At 42.2% G+C, this 17690-nt stretch overlaps 1 protein-coding gene across 1 annotated transcript in view; it reads left to right on the plus strand.

Annotated features, from left to right (window-relative positions):
- Nucleotides 1-355: 355 nt before the first annotated feature.
- LOC139477285 (matrilin-2-like) overlaps nucleotides 356-17690 on the plus strand; it is a 37514-nt gene continuing 20179 nt past the window's right edge. The window contains exons 1-5 of the mRNA XM_071259832.1: nucleotides 356-416; nucleotides 1800-1837; nucleotides 4604-4658; nucleotides 6188-6379; nucleotides 7133-7273. Coding sequence (XP_071115933.1) covers nucleotides 1829-1837; nucleotides 4604-4658; nucleotides 6188-6379; nucleotides 7133-7273 — 397 coding nt within the window. The 5' untranslated portion in view covers nucleotides 356-416; nucleotides 1800-1828. The remainder of the gene's footprint in view (nucleotides 417-1799; nucleotides 1838-4603; nucleotides 4659-6187; nucleotides 6380-7132; nucleotides 7274-17690) is intronic.

The raw sequence follows: 17690 nt of genomic DNA on the forward strand, positions 1-17690 counted from the left end.
AAGAAAACCATGCATACGCGGGGATATTGGTATTAAAAGTTTTAGATTCCTCAACTGTTTAGAAAAAAAATATGTATGAGTTTTTAGAGGCCTAACGTGGGTTGTTATGAAAAAGTCACAAATTAGGTTTCACAAACATTAACATTCAGATACTTATAACTCGTTATTAGATAAGAATATCAATAATGTTTTATCACATACGTGTTGTAAAATTAGCAGATTTTCTTCTCAACCTGCTCACTAAGGACTTTAGTGGGTAATTAATAGAGATAGCGACCTAAAATTGGCAAATAACACACGATATCACTTGTCCGCCATCTTGGATGTAGGGCGCAGACAATGCTGCGGTGTGCCACTGCGAAGATCCCCTGCCAAGTTGGAGAAACATTCTGCTTTTCGTCGAGGAGAATATTCAGGTGGGCCTAAAATGTCATCAATCTGGACAGCGTTGGTCTTTGTCTGACTGTGGCGTAAACAAGGCTTACTTGTATGGTGAATTGAATGTTAATCCTAATTGCCTTTGATGCACAAATATAAGACGATGACATAATAGCTACAGCTCTATGTAAACCATAGCTATCTTAGAAATCAAAATTTCCATAATCATACTCATTTTGCTGATTAAACCAGGTACAAAAAGTTACAGTTTGCAGATGTGTTGGGTTTTAACATATCCACAAAATCAATTGAGGCTGAAGAGTGGCATGTTCCTGACTATTGACAATATAATACATATGCCATCAATCTTACAAACAGCTTCTGACAAAACTCGGGACTTTTATCTATACACTCTTTAAAAGGCCAGAGTCAGATCAATATTTGCGTACTACCCAGGTTGTGAGCTAGATTAACATTTAGTTACTGAAATACATTGGTGATAGAAACAAACGATTGCATTTAAATTGGAAAGGAGACCTGAGATGGGAGATTCAGACTTTTGAAAAATCTAGACTTGCTTCATCGAGGGAACTTTAATTTCTATAAGGGCTGGGAGGACGTTTAGTAAACTATTGGTACTAGGACAAACTGGTTCTGAGCATATATCTTCAGAACTCGTGAACGTTATTATCCTGTCTCCCTTAAGGCGAACCGTTCCAAAAAATATAGATGTTACTATTATGAGCATCTGCCGTTACCATTTGTGAAAACACATTTATTTTGTAGGCTAAAAGTTCGGATATTGACATTGATAAAACTAACAGATATGGTGATTATTGCCAATGATTATGACAATGTCATTCGAAAGACCTAAGACCTCGTTGCTATTTTGCATGATAAATGTTTTTTGGTTTTGGTTTTATCAATCTTTAGAGGTTTTACGTAATCCCATTCAATCACCTTACAAAGCAGCAACCGACATAGCAGCAAATCCCTTGTGCTAAAACTGTCCTGGTTACGTTATTTAATGCACGTTACAGCTTCCAGCAGTTGCGACATTACATCAAATATGTGCTGTAAACAACTCACGAAATCGGGAATGCACAGAACGGAAACGTTGAGTAAGGTATTGTATACTCCGTCCTGTAACATAACAGGCAAGACCTGATCAATGAAAGCCGAGGACGAGCTTTACCGGTATACGCCTTTGAAAAGGGAGGAGCTTAATAAAATCCTTCATTCGCAGAAAATTCCGTTATTTGGACAGAAAACCGATTTTGAGAAAGCGTCCAAAGAGCGTAATTTCCTAATGGCCATATACGGCAAATCACGTTTTAGTATTTGCAGTGGGGCCAGCCAAGCTATTCTAGAGGCTACACATGTTACACATCAACCTTATAAAACCATTCCGTCACTTGCAGCAGCACCACACAGGGTACAACTCTTGAAAATGGAGAAGGTAAGTTGTTTTCTGTATGTTATAAAACCCTGAACCAAGAGCTGTAAAGGGGATGAATATAGGCAACTACAGCTGAGAAAGGTTGATAGTGGAATGGAGGTGAATGTTTTATTAAATATGTGTTTTTGGATCTGTACGAGACACAATGTTTACCGTTACCAACATGCTTCAAATTTATACTTTGACTTCAATGTCGAATCTCCTTTCCCCACTCACCTCATTAAGAGTTTCTTATAAACATTGCAGATTTTATTTTGACCTAGGTGTCTATCTGCTGAAATTAGTTCAGTGGAATCTGTCTAAACCGGACTTTAATTAAACCGTTTCCCTACTCAATAAACTAAACTGCTGGGCAAAAGAAAGTATACACCCACGTTTGTGTGACTTCAATGAAACAAACAAGATATGGATATATATTCGATGGGGTGTGTTTTATACGGGTAACATAGTTGTGTTTCGGGACTTAAGTCTTCAGTGTTTCGACAACTTTTTTCTTCAAAGTAACATATTGAAAACGTTTGTAATTTTGGGGCAAATCCAATTTTTAGTGTTGCCTCCTTTTCCCGGGTAGTTTATCTTCATCGATCAGTAACTGTCTGACGCGGACTTCCTTTACAATGAATTACTGATTGAAATTATGGAACAGTGTATTATCATTCTCAAATTCGGAATTGATGTTTAAACATCTTCGACGCGCATCCGGCAGGCTGTTCTTCTATTTAGATTGTCTAGGCAACGGTTAATGACTAATAGAGGAAATTAACTCTTTGCTAAACCACATATACTCCAGTATGTTTTATTTCCAACTGCTTGTTGGAATATATACCTACTTGTTGGAATATGTACCTACTTGTTGGAATATGTACCTACTTGTTGAAATATATACCTGCCTGTAGGAATATATACATGGTTGTTGAAATATATACCTACTTGTTGAAATATATACCTACGTATATATTGGAATATATACCTGCTTGGTGGGATACATACCTGCTTGTTGGAATATTTTTCTACTTGTTGGAATATATACATGGTTGTTGGAATATATACCTACTTGTTGGAATATATACCTCCTTGTTGGAATATGTACCTACTTGTTGGAATATACATGATTGTTGGAATATATACCTACTTGTTGGAATATACCTGCTTGTTGGAATATACACCTACTTGTTGGAATATATACCTACTTGTTGGAATATATACCTACTTGTTGGAATATGTACCTACTTGTTGGAATATACATGATTGTTGGAATATATACCTACTTGTTGGAATATACCTGCTTGTTGGAATATACACCTACTTGTTGGAATATATACCTACTTGTTGGAATATATACCTACTTGTTGGAATATATACCTACTTGTTGGAATATATACCTACTTGTTGGAATATACATCTACATGTTGGAATATACACCTACTTGTTGAAATATACACCTACTTGTTGGAAGATATACCTTCTTGTACGAATTATACCCACTTGTTGGAATATATACCTACTTGTTGAAATATACACCTACTTGTTGAAATATACACTTACTTGTTGGAATATATACGTACTTGTTAAAATATACATCTTCTTGTTGAAGTATAGACCGACTTGTTAGAATATATACCTACTTGTTGAAATATACACCTAGTTGTTGAAATATACACATACTTGTTGGAATATATACCATCTTGTTGAAATATACACGTACTTGTTGGAATCTTCATCCCCCTGTTGTCCGAATCCCATGTTTGTATCTCTGTTATGATACATAAGGTCCGCAGTAACTAATTCATAATATACTTCTCAACAGTTGTGAGGGAAATATGCTGTCTCAAAGTAGACACAATTTATGGATAACAACTTCTTTAATACTGTAAAAGCGACGTTTCGGTACAGATCCTTATACCGTTGTCAAGCAAGACTGAATAAGGAACATAGTACAGAATATATATATTAGGTGGAGGATTAACATTAGAGGATTAACAGTATCAACAATTGCCTACATGAGTGGGATAACATGAGTAAGTGTTGACAACAGAAGGATAATACTGTCACAACATGATGGACAGAGAACACATAGGTGGAAGCCAACGGGACAGCAAACCAATTAATCAGGATAAGTTTGTATGGGTGTAGTGTTTTATTGTTCACAGTAGGCGGACGGAGAAAGCTATGTTATCTGTCCATGATGCTCAAAACTGATTGTCCTCATGAACTGTGGGGCAAAGGAAACTGTGGCCCTCAGCTGATTTCTTCTTATGGTTGATTTATAATTGATAATATCTTAAGTGAGCGATGTTATATAAAAAAGGAACTTACTTACGCTTTATCAGCGCTGAAAGAATACTTTGAGATGGTTGTATTATCAAATATAACTTAATATATAACTTTGAAAACTTAGAAAAAACAATGATGATGAGTATCAAATAAATATATTAAGATTTTTCGCTCAGATGTACAACACTTCAAACAAGGTAGAGGTCAAGTGGTTGCAAATTCATTTCGTATCCCAGTCTTCAATTTATTTTTACACAAAATAACTTAGCCACAGATTACTTTTTACAAATTGTTGGTTAAATAGACATAATCAAATTTAAAAAAAAAAATTATATAAAAAACAAACTTTCTTTTGCCCCTCAGTTGATATATTATATATATTTTTTGTTCGTATTTTTATATGATACTGCAGCTGAGAATTGATAGAAAACAAATCTCACCACTTTATTTTTGAAGCAGACTTTCAGTTGTTCCAAATGTTGATTGTTCAAGGATCCGGTAATACTGCTGCTTCTCCTGCTGATTTGTCACTCGTGCTGCAGCCAGGGTAAGTTGGTTATTGTCGCTCACACGTATCGCATATCTGCCCTAGCGACACTTTACATTTTATTCTATGGAATAACCAACAACAATAAGTTTGAACAAAATTATTAGCTCTTCAAAGTAAGTTGAGTTCGAAATATTGATGTACAGATATTGAATCAGAAGTGATGAAAGATCCGCATTATTATGATAAACGAATGGTATCATAGACCTTCTGTTATATACCCATATCGAAAATAAATTGGATTCAAACCTCTTGAATACATTCAGGTGTCATCATTGCTGGGAGGACAAATGTGAAGTTTCAGCTACATTGATCACGTGGTTTCTGAGGAGAAGAACATTACGATGGCAATCTCATTAAAATCAGATCTCAGTTCTAAACAAAGATCTGAGGACATCCCATTACGGGTCACGTCAGGACGAGCTTTCGCGAAATTTGACCAACGACTAAAATGACTAACATGACGTCGACATCAGCCAATTAAAAAAAAACCTTTCGCGAGCTTTCCGGCACTCCTTTCAACCTGGCGACTTCCATTTCTGTCTACGCTTGAAAAAAAAATATTGACATAGTTCTCGAATAAAATTTCGAAAACCGATCAAGCGAACATTTCAGAATGTCTAATATATGGTTGATAGTGTATGACAGTGCTTCCTACGTACTGCGTAACGCCTCCTCCGTTCAAATGTTTATCTCACGGAAGCGAGAGATAGACGATCATTTTTACGGAATCAGTCGTACGGACCGTAACTGTCGTTCAGATTACCCTGTGTTAACGTTTACGAAGTTGCATGATTACAAAATACATTTCGATTATCACTTTCAAGATCTGGTAAGCGACGCTTTGATTGCTCAGAAGAAAGGTCGTTCTGGCATGACCCGCGATGGGATGTCATCAGATCCTCTGTTTAGCAATAGCGAGAACTATGATCTTATTTTAGTGAGATTGATTACGATGGATGATGTTTTGTACTTTCCAGTATGGCGACTGGCAGCCATATTGTATTTTTGATTATCTTGAACTAACTTGGTACTTCATAAAGTGACTATCTCACCCACCACGTTTCAGACCAGTGGTCATATAATGGTTTGAGGAGATTTTATACTAAAAGAAATATCAAAGATGGCTGGCTGCACTTGAAACCCTTTACAGCAGCAGACACCCAGTGACTCCATGAAGCCAACCAGCACCTGAAGTTCACAAGATCGGTTCGACAATTGTACAGTTTGTGTATCGTAGTTGTTCCTCCAGACACATGTCCTGCCGTCGTTGACGTCCAGACGGTATCTGGATTCACCTGTGAAAAGGGACATGTCGTAAGAGGCGACTAAAGGGATCGGGTGGTCAGCTGACTTAGTTGGCGCATGCCATCTTACCCAATAGCACAGACAGATGATGTCAGTCACTGGTACAAACAAACAAACAAGCACACCAACAAACACACACAGATTTCTGGGCACATCACTCATTTTAAAGCAGTAAACAGAACTGACTGATACTGACTTGAGCTGTGCCCTGTCTGATTCAGATCCATGTGAAAACTTCACAGAACTTGACAACATCGAGTCTCGACAACCCACAACGACAGGAAGTTCACTCACCATCGATGACGGCAAGCTGTCCCCAGTGTGGTATGCAGCCCCAGCGAAATGGAAGCTGCTCAGCCGGGCCCCTGGCAGTGGAAGTAAATGTGGAAATGCATTCCCGCTATACAGAGCGTGTAAGCCAAGTGGTTGCATTTTGTGACGGTGTGTGACAGCATGGTGGTGTGGTTACATGATGTGGTGGTGTGTGGTAGCACAGAGTGACATGGTGTGATGATGTGTGACAGCAGAGTGATGTGGTTACATGATGTGATGGTGTGTGGTAGCACAGAGTGACATGGTGTGACGGTGTGTGACAGCATAGTGGTGTGGTTACATGATGTGATGGTGTGTGGTAGCACAGAGTGCCATGGTGTGACGGTGTGTGACAGCATAGCGGTGTGGTTACATGATGTGGTGGTGTGTGGTAGCACAGAGTGACATGGTGTGACGGTGTGTGACAGCAGAGTGATGTGGTTACATGATGTGGTGGTGTGTGGTAGAATATAGTGCCATGGTGTGACGGTGTGTGACAACATAGTGGTGTGGTTACATGATGTGGAGGTGTGTGGTAGAATGAAGTGGCATGGTGTGATGGTGTGTGACAGCATAATGGTGTAGTACCATCTTTTAACGTCCTTTGGTATGGTTTTACTGTGAGGTGTTTTGTGTTATCTGCCCTCACTGTGGTTATATTATCAGGACACCATTACAGGGCGCTCTGTATTGCATCAATATATTTAGTATACCGTATTTACTACAGTACAGAAAGTCATAACTGAGTGTGTTATTTTAATTGAGAATGATGGCTGTTTTACTGACATCACATGCAGTTAAATTGCAGTTAGTTCTAAAATATATTGACCAACTCTAATTGTGTATGTTTCCAGCTAAAACTGGGGACACGTCTGAGGTGTGTCTTAGGGATCGTCGCGGTTGTTTAACCAGACATAACATCGAGACGAGGATGTGTGGGGATAGAGAAATATATCGTCTCGCCGGGCATTATGATCGGACAGCTTATTGCTTTGGTAAGCCTTCGAGTACTACTTTACTTTGAATTGTCACCTATACTTGTTGGATATTGCATAAATGATGTCAGCAGAGTCGTTAAACAAGAATACAGAAACAGAAATGCCATAAATTCATCATACATCCTGTGCGCCACACCCTGATTCTCACCTCATCTGCACTGTTATGGCAATGACACCCTGATTCTCACCTCATCTGCACTGTTAGGGCAATGACACCCTGATTCTCACCCCATCTGCACTGTTATGGCCATGACGCCCTGATTCTCACCTCATCTGCACTGTTAGGGCAATGACACCCTGATTCTCACCTCATCTGCACTGTTAGGGCAATGACACCCTGATTCTCACCCCATCTGCACTCTTATGGCCATGACGCCCTGATTCTCACCCCATCTGCATTGTTATGGCAATTCCGCCCTGATTCTCACCTCATCTGCATTGTAATGGCAATGACGCCCTGATTCTCACATCAACTGCACTGTTATGGCAATCACACCCTGATTCTCACCCCATCTGCACTGGTATGGCCATGACGCCCTGATTCTCACCTCATATGCACTGTTATGGCAATAACACCCTGATTCTCACCTCATGTGCACTGGTATGGCAATCACACCCTGATACTCACCTCATCTGCACTGTTTTGGCAATAACACCCTGTTTCTCACCTCATGTGCTCTGTTATGGCAATCACGCCCTGAGTCTCACCTCATCTGCACTGTTATGGCAATGACGCCCTGATTCTCACCCCATCTGCACTGTTATGGCAATGACGCCCTGATTCTCACCCCATCTGCATTGTTATGGCAATTCCGCCCTGATTCTCACCTCATCTGCATTGTAATGGCAATGACGTTCTGATTCTCACCTCATGTGCACTGTTATGGCAATGACGCCCTGATTCTCACCCCATCTGCACTGTTATGGCATTCACACCCTGATTTTCACCCCATCTGCACTGGTATGGAAATTCCACCCTGATTCTCACCTCATCTGCACTGTTACGACAATCCCACCCCGATTCTCACCTCATCTGCACTGTTATGGCAATGACGCCCTGATTCTCGCCCAATCTGCACTGTTATGGCAATGACACCCTGATGCTCACCCCATCTGCATTGTTATGGCAATTCCGCCCTGATTCTCACCCCATCTGCATTTTAATGGCAATGACGCCCTGATTTTCACCCCATCTGCACTGTTATGGCAATCCCGCCCTGATTCTCACCTCATCTGCATTGTAATGGCAATGACGTTCTGATTCTCACCTCATGTGCACTGTTATGGCAATGACGCCCTGATTCTCACCCCATCTGCACTGTTATGGCATTCACACCCTGATTTTCACCCCATCTGCACTGGTATGGAAATTCCGCCCTGATTCTCACCTCATCTGCACTGTTACGACAATCCCACCCCGATTCTCACCTCATCTGCACTGTTATGGCAATGACGCCCTGATTCTCACCCCATCTGCACTGTTATGGCAATGACGCCCTGATTCTCACCCAGTCTGCATTGTTATGGCAAACCTGCCCTGATTCACACCCCATCTGCTGTGTTATGGCCATGACGCCCTGATTCTCACCTCCTCTGAACTGTCATGACCATGACGCCCCGATTCTCACCTCAGTTGCACTGTAATGGCAATGAAGCCCTGATTCTCACCTCATCTGCACTGTTATGGCAATAACACCCTGATTTTCACCCCATCTGCACTGGTATGGAAATTTCGACCAGATTCTCACTCCATCTGCACTGTTATGGCAATCACACCCTGATTCTCACCTCTCTGCGCTGTTATGGTAATCACACCCTGATTTTCACCTCATCTGCACTATTATAGCAATGACGCCTTGATTCTCACCCTATCTGCACTGTTATGGCAATGATGCCCTGATTCTCACCCCGTCTGCACTGTTATGGCAAGACGCCCTGATTCTCACCCCATCTGCACTGTTATGGCAAGACGTCCTGATTCTCACCCCATCTGCACTGTTATGGTAATGACACACTGATGCTCACCTCATCTGCACTGTTATGGCAATGACACCCTGATGCTCATCCCGTCTGCACTGTTAATGCAATTCCGCCCTGATTCTCACCCCATCTGCATTGTTATGGCAAAGACGCCCTGAATCTCACCCCATCTGCACTGTTATGGCAATTCCGCCCTGATTCTCACCCCATCTGCATTGTTATGGCAATGACGCCCTCATTCTCACCCCATCTGCATTGTTATGGCAAAGACGCCCTGATTCTCACCCCATCTGCACTGTTATGGCAATGACGCCCTAACTCTCACCCCATCTGCACTGTTATGGCAGTGACGCCCTGATTCTCATAGCATCTGCATTGTTATGGCAATGACGCTCAGACTCTCACCCAATCTGCACTGTTATGGCAATCCCGCCCTGACTCTCACCCCATCTGCACTGTTATGGCAATGACGCCCAGACTCTCACCCCATCTGCACTGTTATGGCAATGACGATCTGATTCTCACCCCATCTGCACTGTTATGGCATAAAGCCCTGATTCTCACCCCCATCTGCATTGTTATGGCAATGACACCCTGATGCTCACCCCATCTGCACTGTTATGGCAATGAAGCCCTGTTTCTCATCCCATCTGCACTGTTATGGCAATCCCGCCCTGACTCTCACCCCATCTGCACTGTTATGGCAATCACACCCTGATTCTCACCCCATCGCATTGTTATGGCAATGACACCCGTTTCTCACCCCATCTGCACTGTTATGGCAATGACACCCGTTTCTCACCCCATCTGCACTGTTATGGCAATGACGCCCAGACTCTCACCCCATCTGCACTGTTATGGCAATCACACCCTGATTCTCACCCCATCGCATTGTTATGGCAATGACACCCGTTTCTCACCCCATCTGCACTGTTATGGCAATGACACCCGTTTCTCACCCCATCTGCACTGTTATGGCAATGTCGCCCTGATTATCACCCCATCTGCATTGTTATGGCAATCACAACCTGATTCTCACCCCATCTGCATTGTTATGGCAATGACGTCCAGACTCTCACCCCATCTGCACTGTTATGGCAATGACGCCCTGATTCCCACCCCATCTGCACTGTTATGGCAATGACAACCTGTTTCTCACCCCATCTGCATTGTTATGGCAATCACACCCTGAATCTCACCCCATCTGCACTGTTATGGCCATGACGCCCTGATGCTCACCTCATATGCACCGTTATCGCAATGACGCCCTGTTTCTCACCTCATCTGCATTGTTATGGCCATGACGCCCTGATGCTCACCCCATCTGCACTGTTATCGCAATGATGCCCTGTTTCTCACCCCATCTGCACTGTTATGGCAATCACACCCTGAATCTCACCTCATCTGCATTGTTATGGCCATGACGCCCTGATGCTCACCCCATCTGCACCGTTATCGCAATGACGCCCTGTTTCTCACCTCATCTGCATTGTTATGGCCATGACGCCCTGATGCTCACCCCATCTGCACTGTTATCGCAATGATGCCCTGTTTCTCACCCCATCTGCACTGTCATGGCAATCACACCCTGAATCTCACCTCATCTGCATTGTTATGGCCATGACGCCCTGATGCTCACCCCATCTGCACTGTTATGGCAATGACGCCCTGTTTCTCACCCCATCTGCACTGTTATGGCAATCACACCCTGAATCTCACTCCATCTGCACTGTTATGGCCATGACGCCCTGATCCTCGCCCCATCTGCACTGTTATCGCAATGACGCCCTGTTTCTCACCTCATCTGCATTGTTATGGCCATGACGCCCTGATGCTCACTCCATCTGCACTGTTATGGCAATGACGCCCTGTTTCTCACCCCATCTGCACTGTTATAGCAATGACGCCCCGTTTCTCACTCCATCTGCACTGTTATGGCAATGTCGCCCTGATTATCACCCCATCTGCATTGTTATGGCAATCACAACCTAATTTTCACCCCATCTGCATTGTTATGTCAATGACGCCCAGACTCTCGCCCCATCTGCACTGTTATGGCAATCACACCCTGATTCTCACACCATCTGTACTGTTATGGCAATGAAGCCCTGATTCTCACCCCATCTGCACTGTTATGGCAATGACACTCTGATTCTCACCCCATCTGCATTGTTATGGCAATGACGCCCTGATTCTCACCCCATCTGCACTGTTATGGCAATGACGCCCTGATTCTCACCCCATCTGCACTGTTAATGCAATTCCGCCCTGATTCTCACCCCATCTGCACTGTTATGGCAATGACGCCCTGATTCTCACCCCATCTGCACTGTTATGGCATAAAGCCCTGATTCTCACCCCATCTGCACTGTTATGGCAATGAAGCCCTGATTCTCACTCCGTCTGCACTGTTATGGCAATGACGCCCTGATTCTCACCCCATCTGCACTGTTATGGCAATGAAGCCCTGATTCTCACCCCATCTGCACTGTTATGGCAACGACGCCCTGATTCTCACCCCATCTGCACTCTCATAGCGACAACACCCTGATTCGCACCCCCTTCAACCTGTCATCGTGACCACACCTTAATTCTCACCCAATCTTCACTGTCATAGCTAACCACATCCTGATTTTCACATGACCAAACTGACATAGTGACCACACCTTGCTTCCCAGCATTCTTAACTGTCACATGATTTCCACACCTTTGAAACTGTAATGTCAAATACATCATGATTCTAACCCTTCCGAACCACACCCGTATCTTCATCCCTGCGGAGCCACCACACGCTGATGGTCAACCCTTTAACTGTCATGCTGTCCACACACTGATGGTCAACCCTTCAACTGTCATGCTGTCAACACACTGATGTTCAACCCTTCAACTGTCATGCTGCCCAGACACTGATAGTCAACCCTTCAACTGTCATGCTTTCAACACACTGATGTTTAACCCTTCAACTGTCATGCTGCCCAGACACTGATAGTCAACCCTTCAACTGGCATGATGTCCACATACTGATGTTCAACCCTTCAACTGTCATGCTGTTGAAACACTGATGTTTTACCCTTCAACTACCATGCTGCCCAGACACTGATATTCAACCCTTCAACTGTCATGCTGTCCAAATACTTATAGTCAACCCTTCAACTGGCATGCTGTCCACACACTGATGTTCAACCCTTTAACTGTCATGCTGTCCACACACTGATGGTCAACCCTTCAACTGTCATGCTGTCAACAAACTAATGTTCAACCCTTCAACTGTCATGCTGCCCAGACACTGATAGTAAACCCTTCAATTGTCATGCTTTCAAAACACTGATGTTTAACCCTTCAACTGTCATGCTGCCCAGACACTGATAGTCAACCCTTCAACTGTCATGCTGTCCACACACTGATAGTCAACCCTTCAACTGTCATGCTGTCCAGACACTGATGTTCAACCCTTCAACTGTCATGCTCTCCAAACACTGATGTTCAACCCTTCAACTGTCATGCTGCCCAGACACTGATAGTCAACCCTTCAACTATCATGCTGTCCAGACACTGATGTTCAACCCTTCAACTGTCATGCTCTCCAAACACTGATGTTCAACCCTTCAACTGTCATGCTGCCCAGACACTGATAGTCAACCCTTCAACTGTCATGCTTTCAACACACTGATGTTTAACCCTTCAACTGTCAAGCTGCCCAGACACTGATAGTAAACCCTTCAACTGTCATGCTGTCCACACACTGATGTTCAACCCTTCAACTGTCATGCTGTCCACACACTGATGTTCAACCCTTCAACTGTCATGCTGGTGAGACATTGATAGTCAATTCTTCAACTGTCATGCTGTCCACACACTGATGATCAACCCTTCAACTGTCATGCTGTCCACACACTGATGTTCAACCCTTCAACTGTCATGCTGGTGAGACATTGATAGTCAGTCCTTCAACTGTCATGCTGTCCACACACTGATGTTCAACCCTTCAACTGTCATGCTGTCCAGACACTGATAGTCAACCCTTCAACTGTCATGCTTTCAACACACTGATGTTTAACCCTTCAACTGTCAAGCTGCCCTGACACTGATAGTAAACCCTTCAACTGTCATGCTGTCCACACACTGATGTTCAACCCTTCAACTGTCATGCTGTCCACACACTGATGTTCAACTCTTCAACTGTCATGCTGGTGAGACATTGATAGTCAATTCTTCAACTGTCATGCTGTCCACACACTGATGATCAACCCTTCAACTGTCATGCTGTCCACACACTGATGTTCAACCCTTCAACTGTCATGCTCGTGAGACATTGATAGTCAATCCTTCAACTGTCATGCTGTCCACACACTGATGTTCAACCCTTCATTTGTCATGCTGTCCACACACTGATGGTCAATCCTTCAACTGTCATGCTGCCCAGACATTGATGGTCAACTCTTCAACTGTCATGCTGTCCAGACACTGATAATCAACCCTTCAACTGTCATGCTGTCAACACACTGATGTTTAACCCTTCAACTGTCATGCTGCCCAGACACTGATAGTCAACCCTTCAACTGGCATGCTGTATACACACTGATGGTCAATCCTTCAACTGTCATGCTGTCCAGACATTGATGGTCAACCCTTCAACTGTCATGTTTTCCTGACACTGATAGTCAACCCTTCAACTGTCATGCTGTCCAGACACTGATAGTCAACCCTTCAACTGTCATGCTGTTCAGAAACTGATAGTCAACCCTTCAACTGTCATGCTGTCCAGACACTGATTTCTTAACCTTCATTGCCAGCTCACCCTGACTTACGCCCCCTTAAAACAGTATTTGCGACCATACCAAGATTTGCACGCATTTGATACTGTCACACCGACCATGTCCTGATTCGCACCTACTCGAAACTGCATAGAGACAATACTCTGATTCTGTCCCCTTCAAAACTTCATGGCAACCACAACCTGATTTGCACCCCTTCAAAGCTGTTATGGAAACCACATTCTGATTTTCGAACCTTTGAAATTGATTTCCCCCCTGCTAAATTGTTTTAGCGTCCATACCTTGGTTTACACCTATCCAAAACTTTCACAGCGACCACACCCTGAATTTCACCCCCTTTAAAAAACATATCCTGATTTGCACCTATTCCAAACATTCATAGCAACCATAACCTGATTTGCATCTATTGCAAACATTCATGGTAATAATATCCTGATTTGCAGCTATTCGAAACATTCATAGCAACCATAACCTGATTAGCAGCTATTACAAACATTCATAGCGACCATATCCTAATTTGCAGCTATTGCAAACATTCATAGCAACCACATTTTGATTTGCAGCTATTGCAAACATTCATAACAACCATATGCTGATTTCCACCTATTCAAACATTCACAGCCACCATATCCTGATTTCCACATAGTCCAAACATTCATAACGACCATATCCTGATTTCCACCTATTCCAAACATTCATAGCGACCATATCCTGATTTCCACCTATTCCAAACAATCATAACGACCACATCCTGATCTGCAAATATTCGAAACATTCATAGCAACCATAACCTGATTTGCAGCTATTCCAAACATTCATAGCAACCATATCCTGATTTGCAGCTATTCGAAACATTCATGGCAACCATAACCTGATTTGCAGCTATTCGAAACATTCATAGCAACCATATTCTGATTTGCACATATTCCAAACATTCATAGCGACCCTATCCTGATGTGCAGCTATTGCAAACATTCATAGCAACCATATCCTGATTTGCATCTATTGCAAACATTCATAGCAACCATATCTTGATTTGCAGCTATTGCAAACATTCATGGTAACCATATCCTGATTTGCAGCTATTCGAAACATTCATAGCAACCATAACCTGATTTGCAGCTATTACAAACATTCATAGCAACCATATCCTAATTTGCAGCTATTGCAAACATTCATAGCAACCACATTCTGATTTGCAGCTATTGCAAACATTCATAACAACCACATGCTGATTTGCATCTATTCCAAACATTCACACTGACCACATACTTATTTGCACCTATTCCAAACATTCATAGCAACCATATCCTGATTTGCACCTATTTCAAACATTCATAACTACCATATCCTGATTTCCACCTATTCAAACATTCACAGCCACCATATCCTGATTTCCACATAGTCCAAACATTCATAACGACCATATCCTGATTTCCACGTATTCCAAACATTCATAGCGACCATATCCTGATTTCTACCTATTCCAAACAATCATTATGCCCACATCCTGATCTGCAACTGTTCGAAATATTCATAGCAACCATATCCTGATTAGCACCTACTCCAAACATTCATAGCGACCATACCCTGATTTCCACCTATTCCAAACATGCAAAAAGACCACATCATGATTTCAACCTATTAAAGACCTTCATAGCGACCATATCCAGATTTCCACCTACTCCAAACATTCATAGCGACCATATCCTGATTTCCACATATTCCAAACATTCATAGAGACCATATCCTGATTTCCATGTATTCCAAACATTCATAACGACCACATCCTGACTTGCAACTATTCAAAACATTCACAGCGACCATATCCTGACTTCCACCTATTCCAAACATTCATAACGACCATATCCTGATTTTATGTATTCCAAACATTCATAGCGACCATATCCTGATTTCCACCTTTTCGAAACATTCATAACGACCATATACTGATTTGCATCTATTTCAAACATTCACAGGGACCATATCCTGATTTCAACCTATTCCAAACAATCATAACGACCACATCCTGATTTGCAACTATTCGAAACATTCATAGCGACCATATCCTGTTTTGTATCTATTGCAAACATTCACAGCGACCATATCCTAATTAGCACCTATTTCAAACATGCATCACGACCACATCCTGATTTCCACCTATTCGAGATATTCATAACGACCATATCCTGATTTGCACCTATTCCAAACATGCATAGCAACCATATCCTGATTTCCACCTATGCCAAACATTCATAGCGACCATATCCTGATTTGCACCTATTCCAAACATTTATAGCAAACATATGCTGATTTGCACCTATTCCAAACATGCATAGCGACCATATCCTGATTTGCACCTATTCCAAACATTCATAGCGACCATATCCTGATTTCCATGTATTCCAAACATTCATAACGACCACAACCTGATTTCCACCTATTCCCAACATTCATAGCGACCATATCCTGATATGCAACTATTCGAATCATTCATAGCGACCATATCCTGATTTGCACCTATTCCAAACATTCATAGCGATCGCATCCTGACTTCCATCTATTCCAAACATTCACAGGGACCATATCCAGATTTCAACCTATTCCAAACAATCATAACGACTACATCCTGATTTGCCACTATTCGAAGCATTCATAGCGACCATATCCTGATTTACACCTATTCCAAACATTCACAGCGACCATATCCTGATTTCCACCTGATCCAACTATTCATAGCGACCATATCCTGATTTCCACCTATACCAACTATTCATAGCGACCATATCCTGATTTCCATATATTCCAAACATTCATAACGACCACATCCTGATTTCCACCTATTCGAAACATTCATAGTGACCATATTCTGATTTGCACATATTCCAAACATTCATAGTGACCGTATCCTGATTTCCACCTATTCCAAACATGCAAAACGACAACATCATGATTTCTCCCTATTAGAGACCTTCGTAGCGACCATATCCTGATTTCCACCTATTACAAACATGCATAAAGACCATATCCTGATTTCCACCTATTCCAAACATACATAGCGACCATATCCTGATTTCCACCAATTCCAAACATTCACAGCGACCATATCCTGATTTCCATCTATTCCAAACATTCATAGCGACCATATCCTCATTTCCACCTATTCCAAAAATTCATAGCGACCATATCTTGATTTGCACCTAATACAGACATTCATAGCGACCACATCCTGATTTCCACCTATTCCAAACATACATAGCGACCATATACTGATTTCCACCTATTCCTAACATTCTTAGCGACCATATTCTCATTTCCACTTATTCAAAACATTCATAACGACCATATACTGATTTCCACCTATTCCAAACATTCATAGCGACCACATCCTGATTTGCACCTATTCGTAACATTCACAGCGACCATATCCTGATTTCCACTTATTCCAAACATTCACAGCGACCATATCCTTATTTCCACTTATTCCAAACATTCACAGCGACCATATCCTGATTTCCATGTATTCCAAACTTTCATTGCGACCATATCCTGATTTCCATTTCGTCCAAACAGTCATAGCGACCATATCCTGATTTGCATCTATTCCAAACATTAATAACAACCATATCCTGATTTCCACCTATTCCAAACATTCATAA

This window comes from Haliotis cracherodii, unplaced genomic scaffold (genome assembly GCF_022045235.1).
Source record: "Haliotis cracherodii isolate W230 unplaced genomic scaffold, xgHalCrac1.p SCAF_32, whole genome shotgun sequence".
NCBI classification, from domain to species: Eukaryota; Metazoa; Mollusca; class Gastropoda; order Lepetellida; family Haliotidae; genus Haliotis; species Haliotis cracherodii.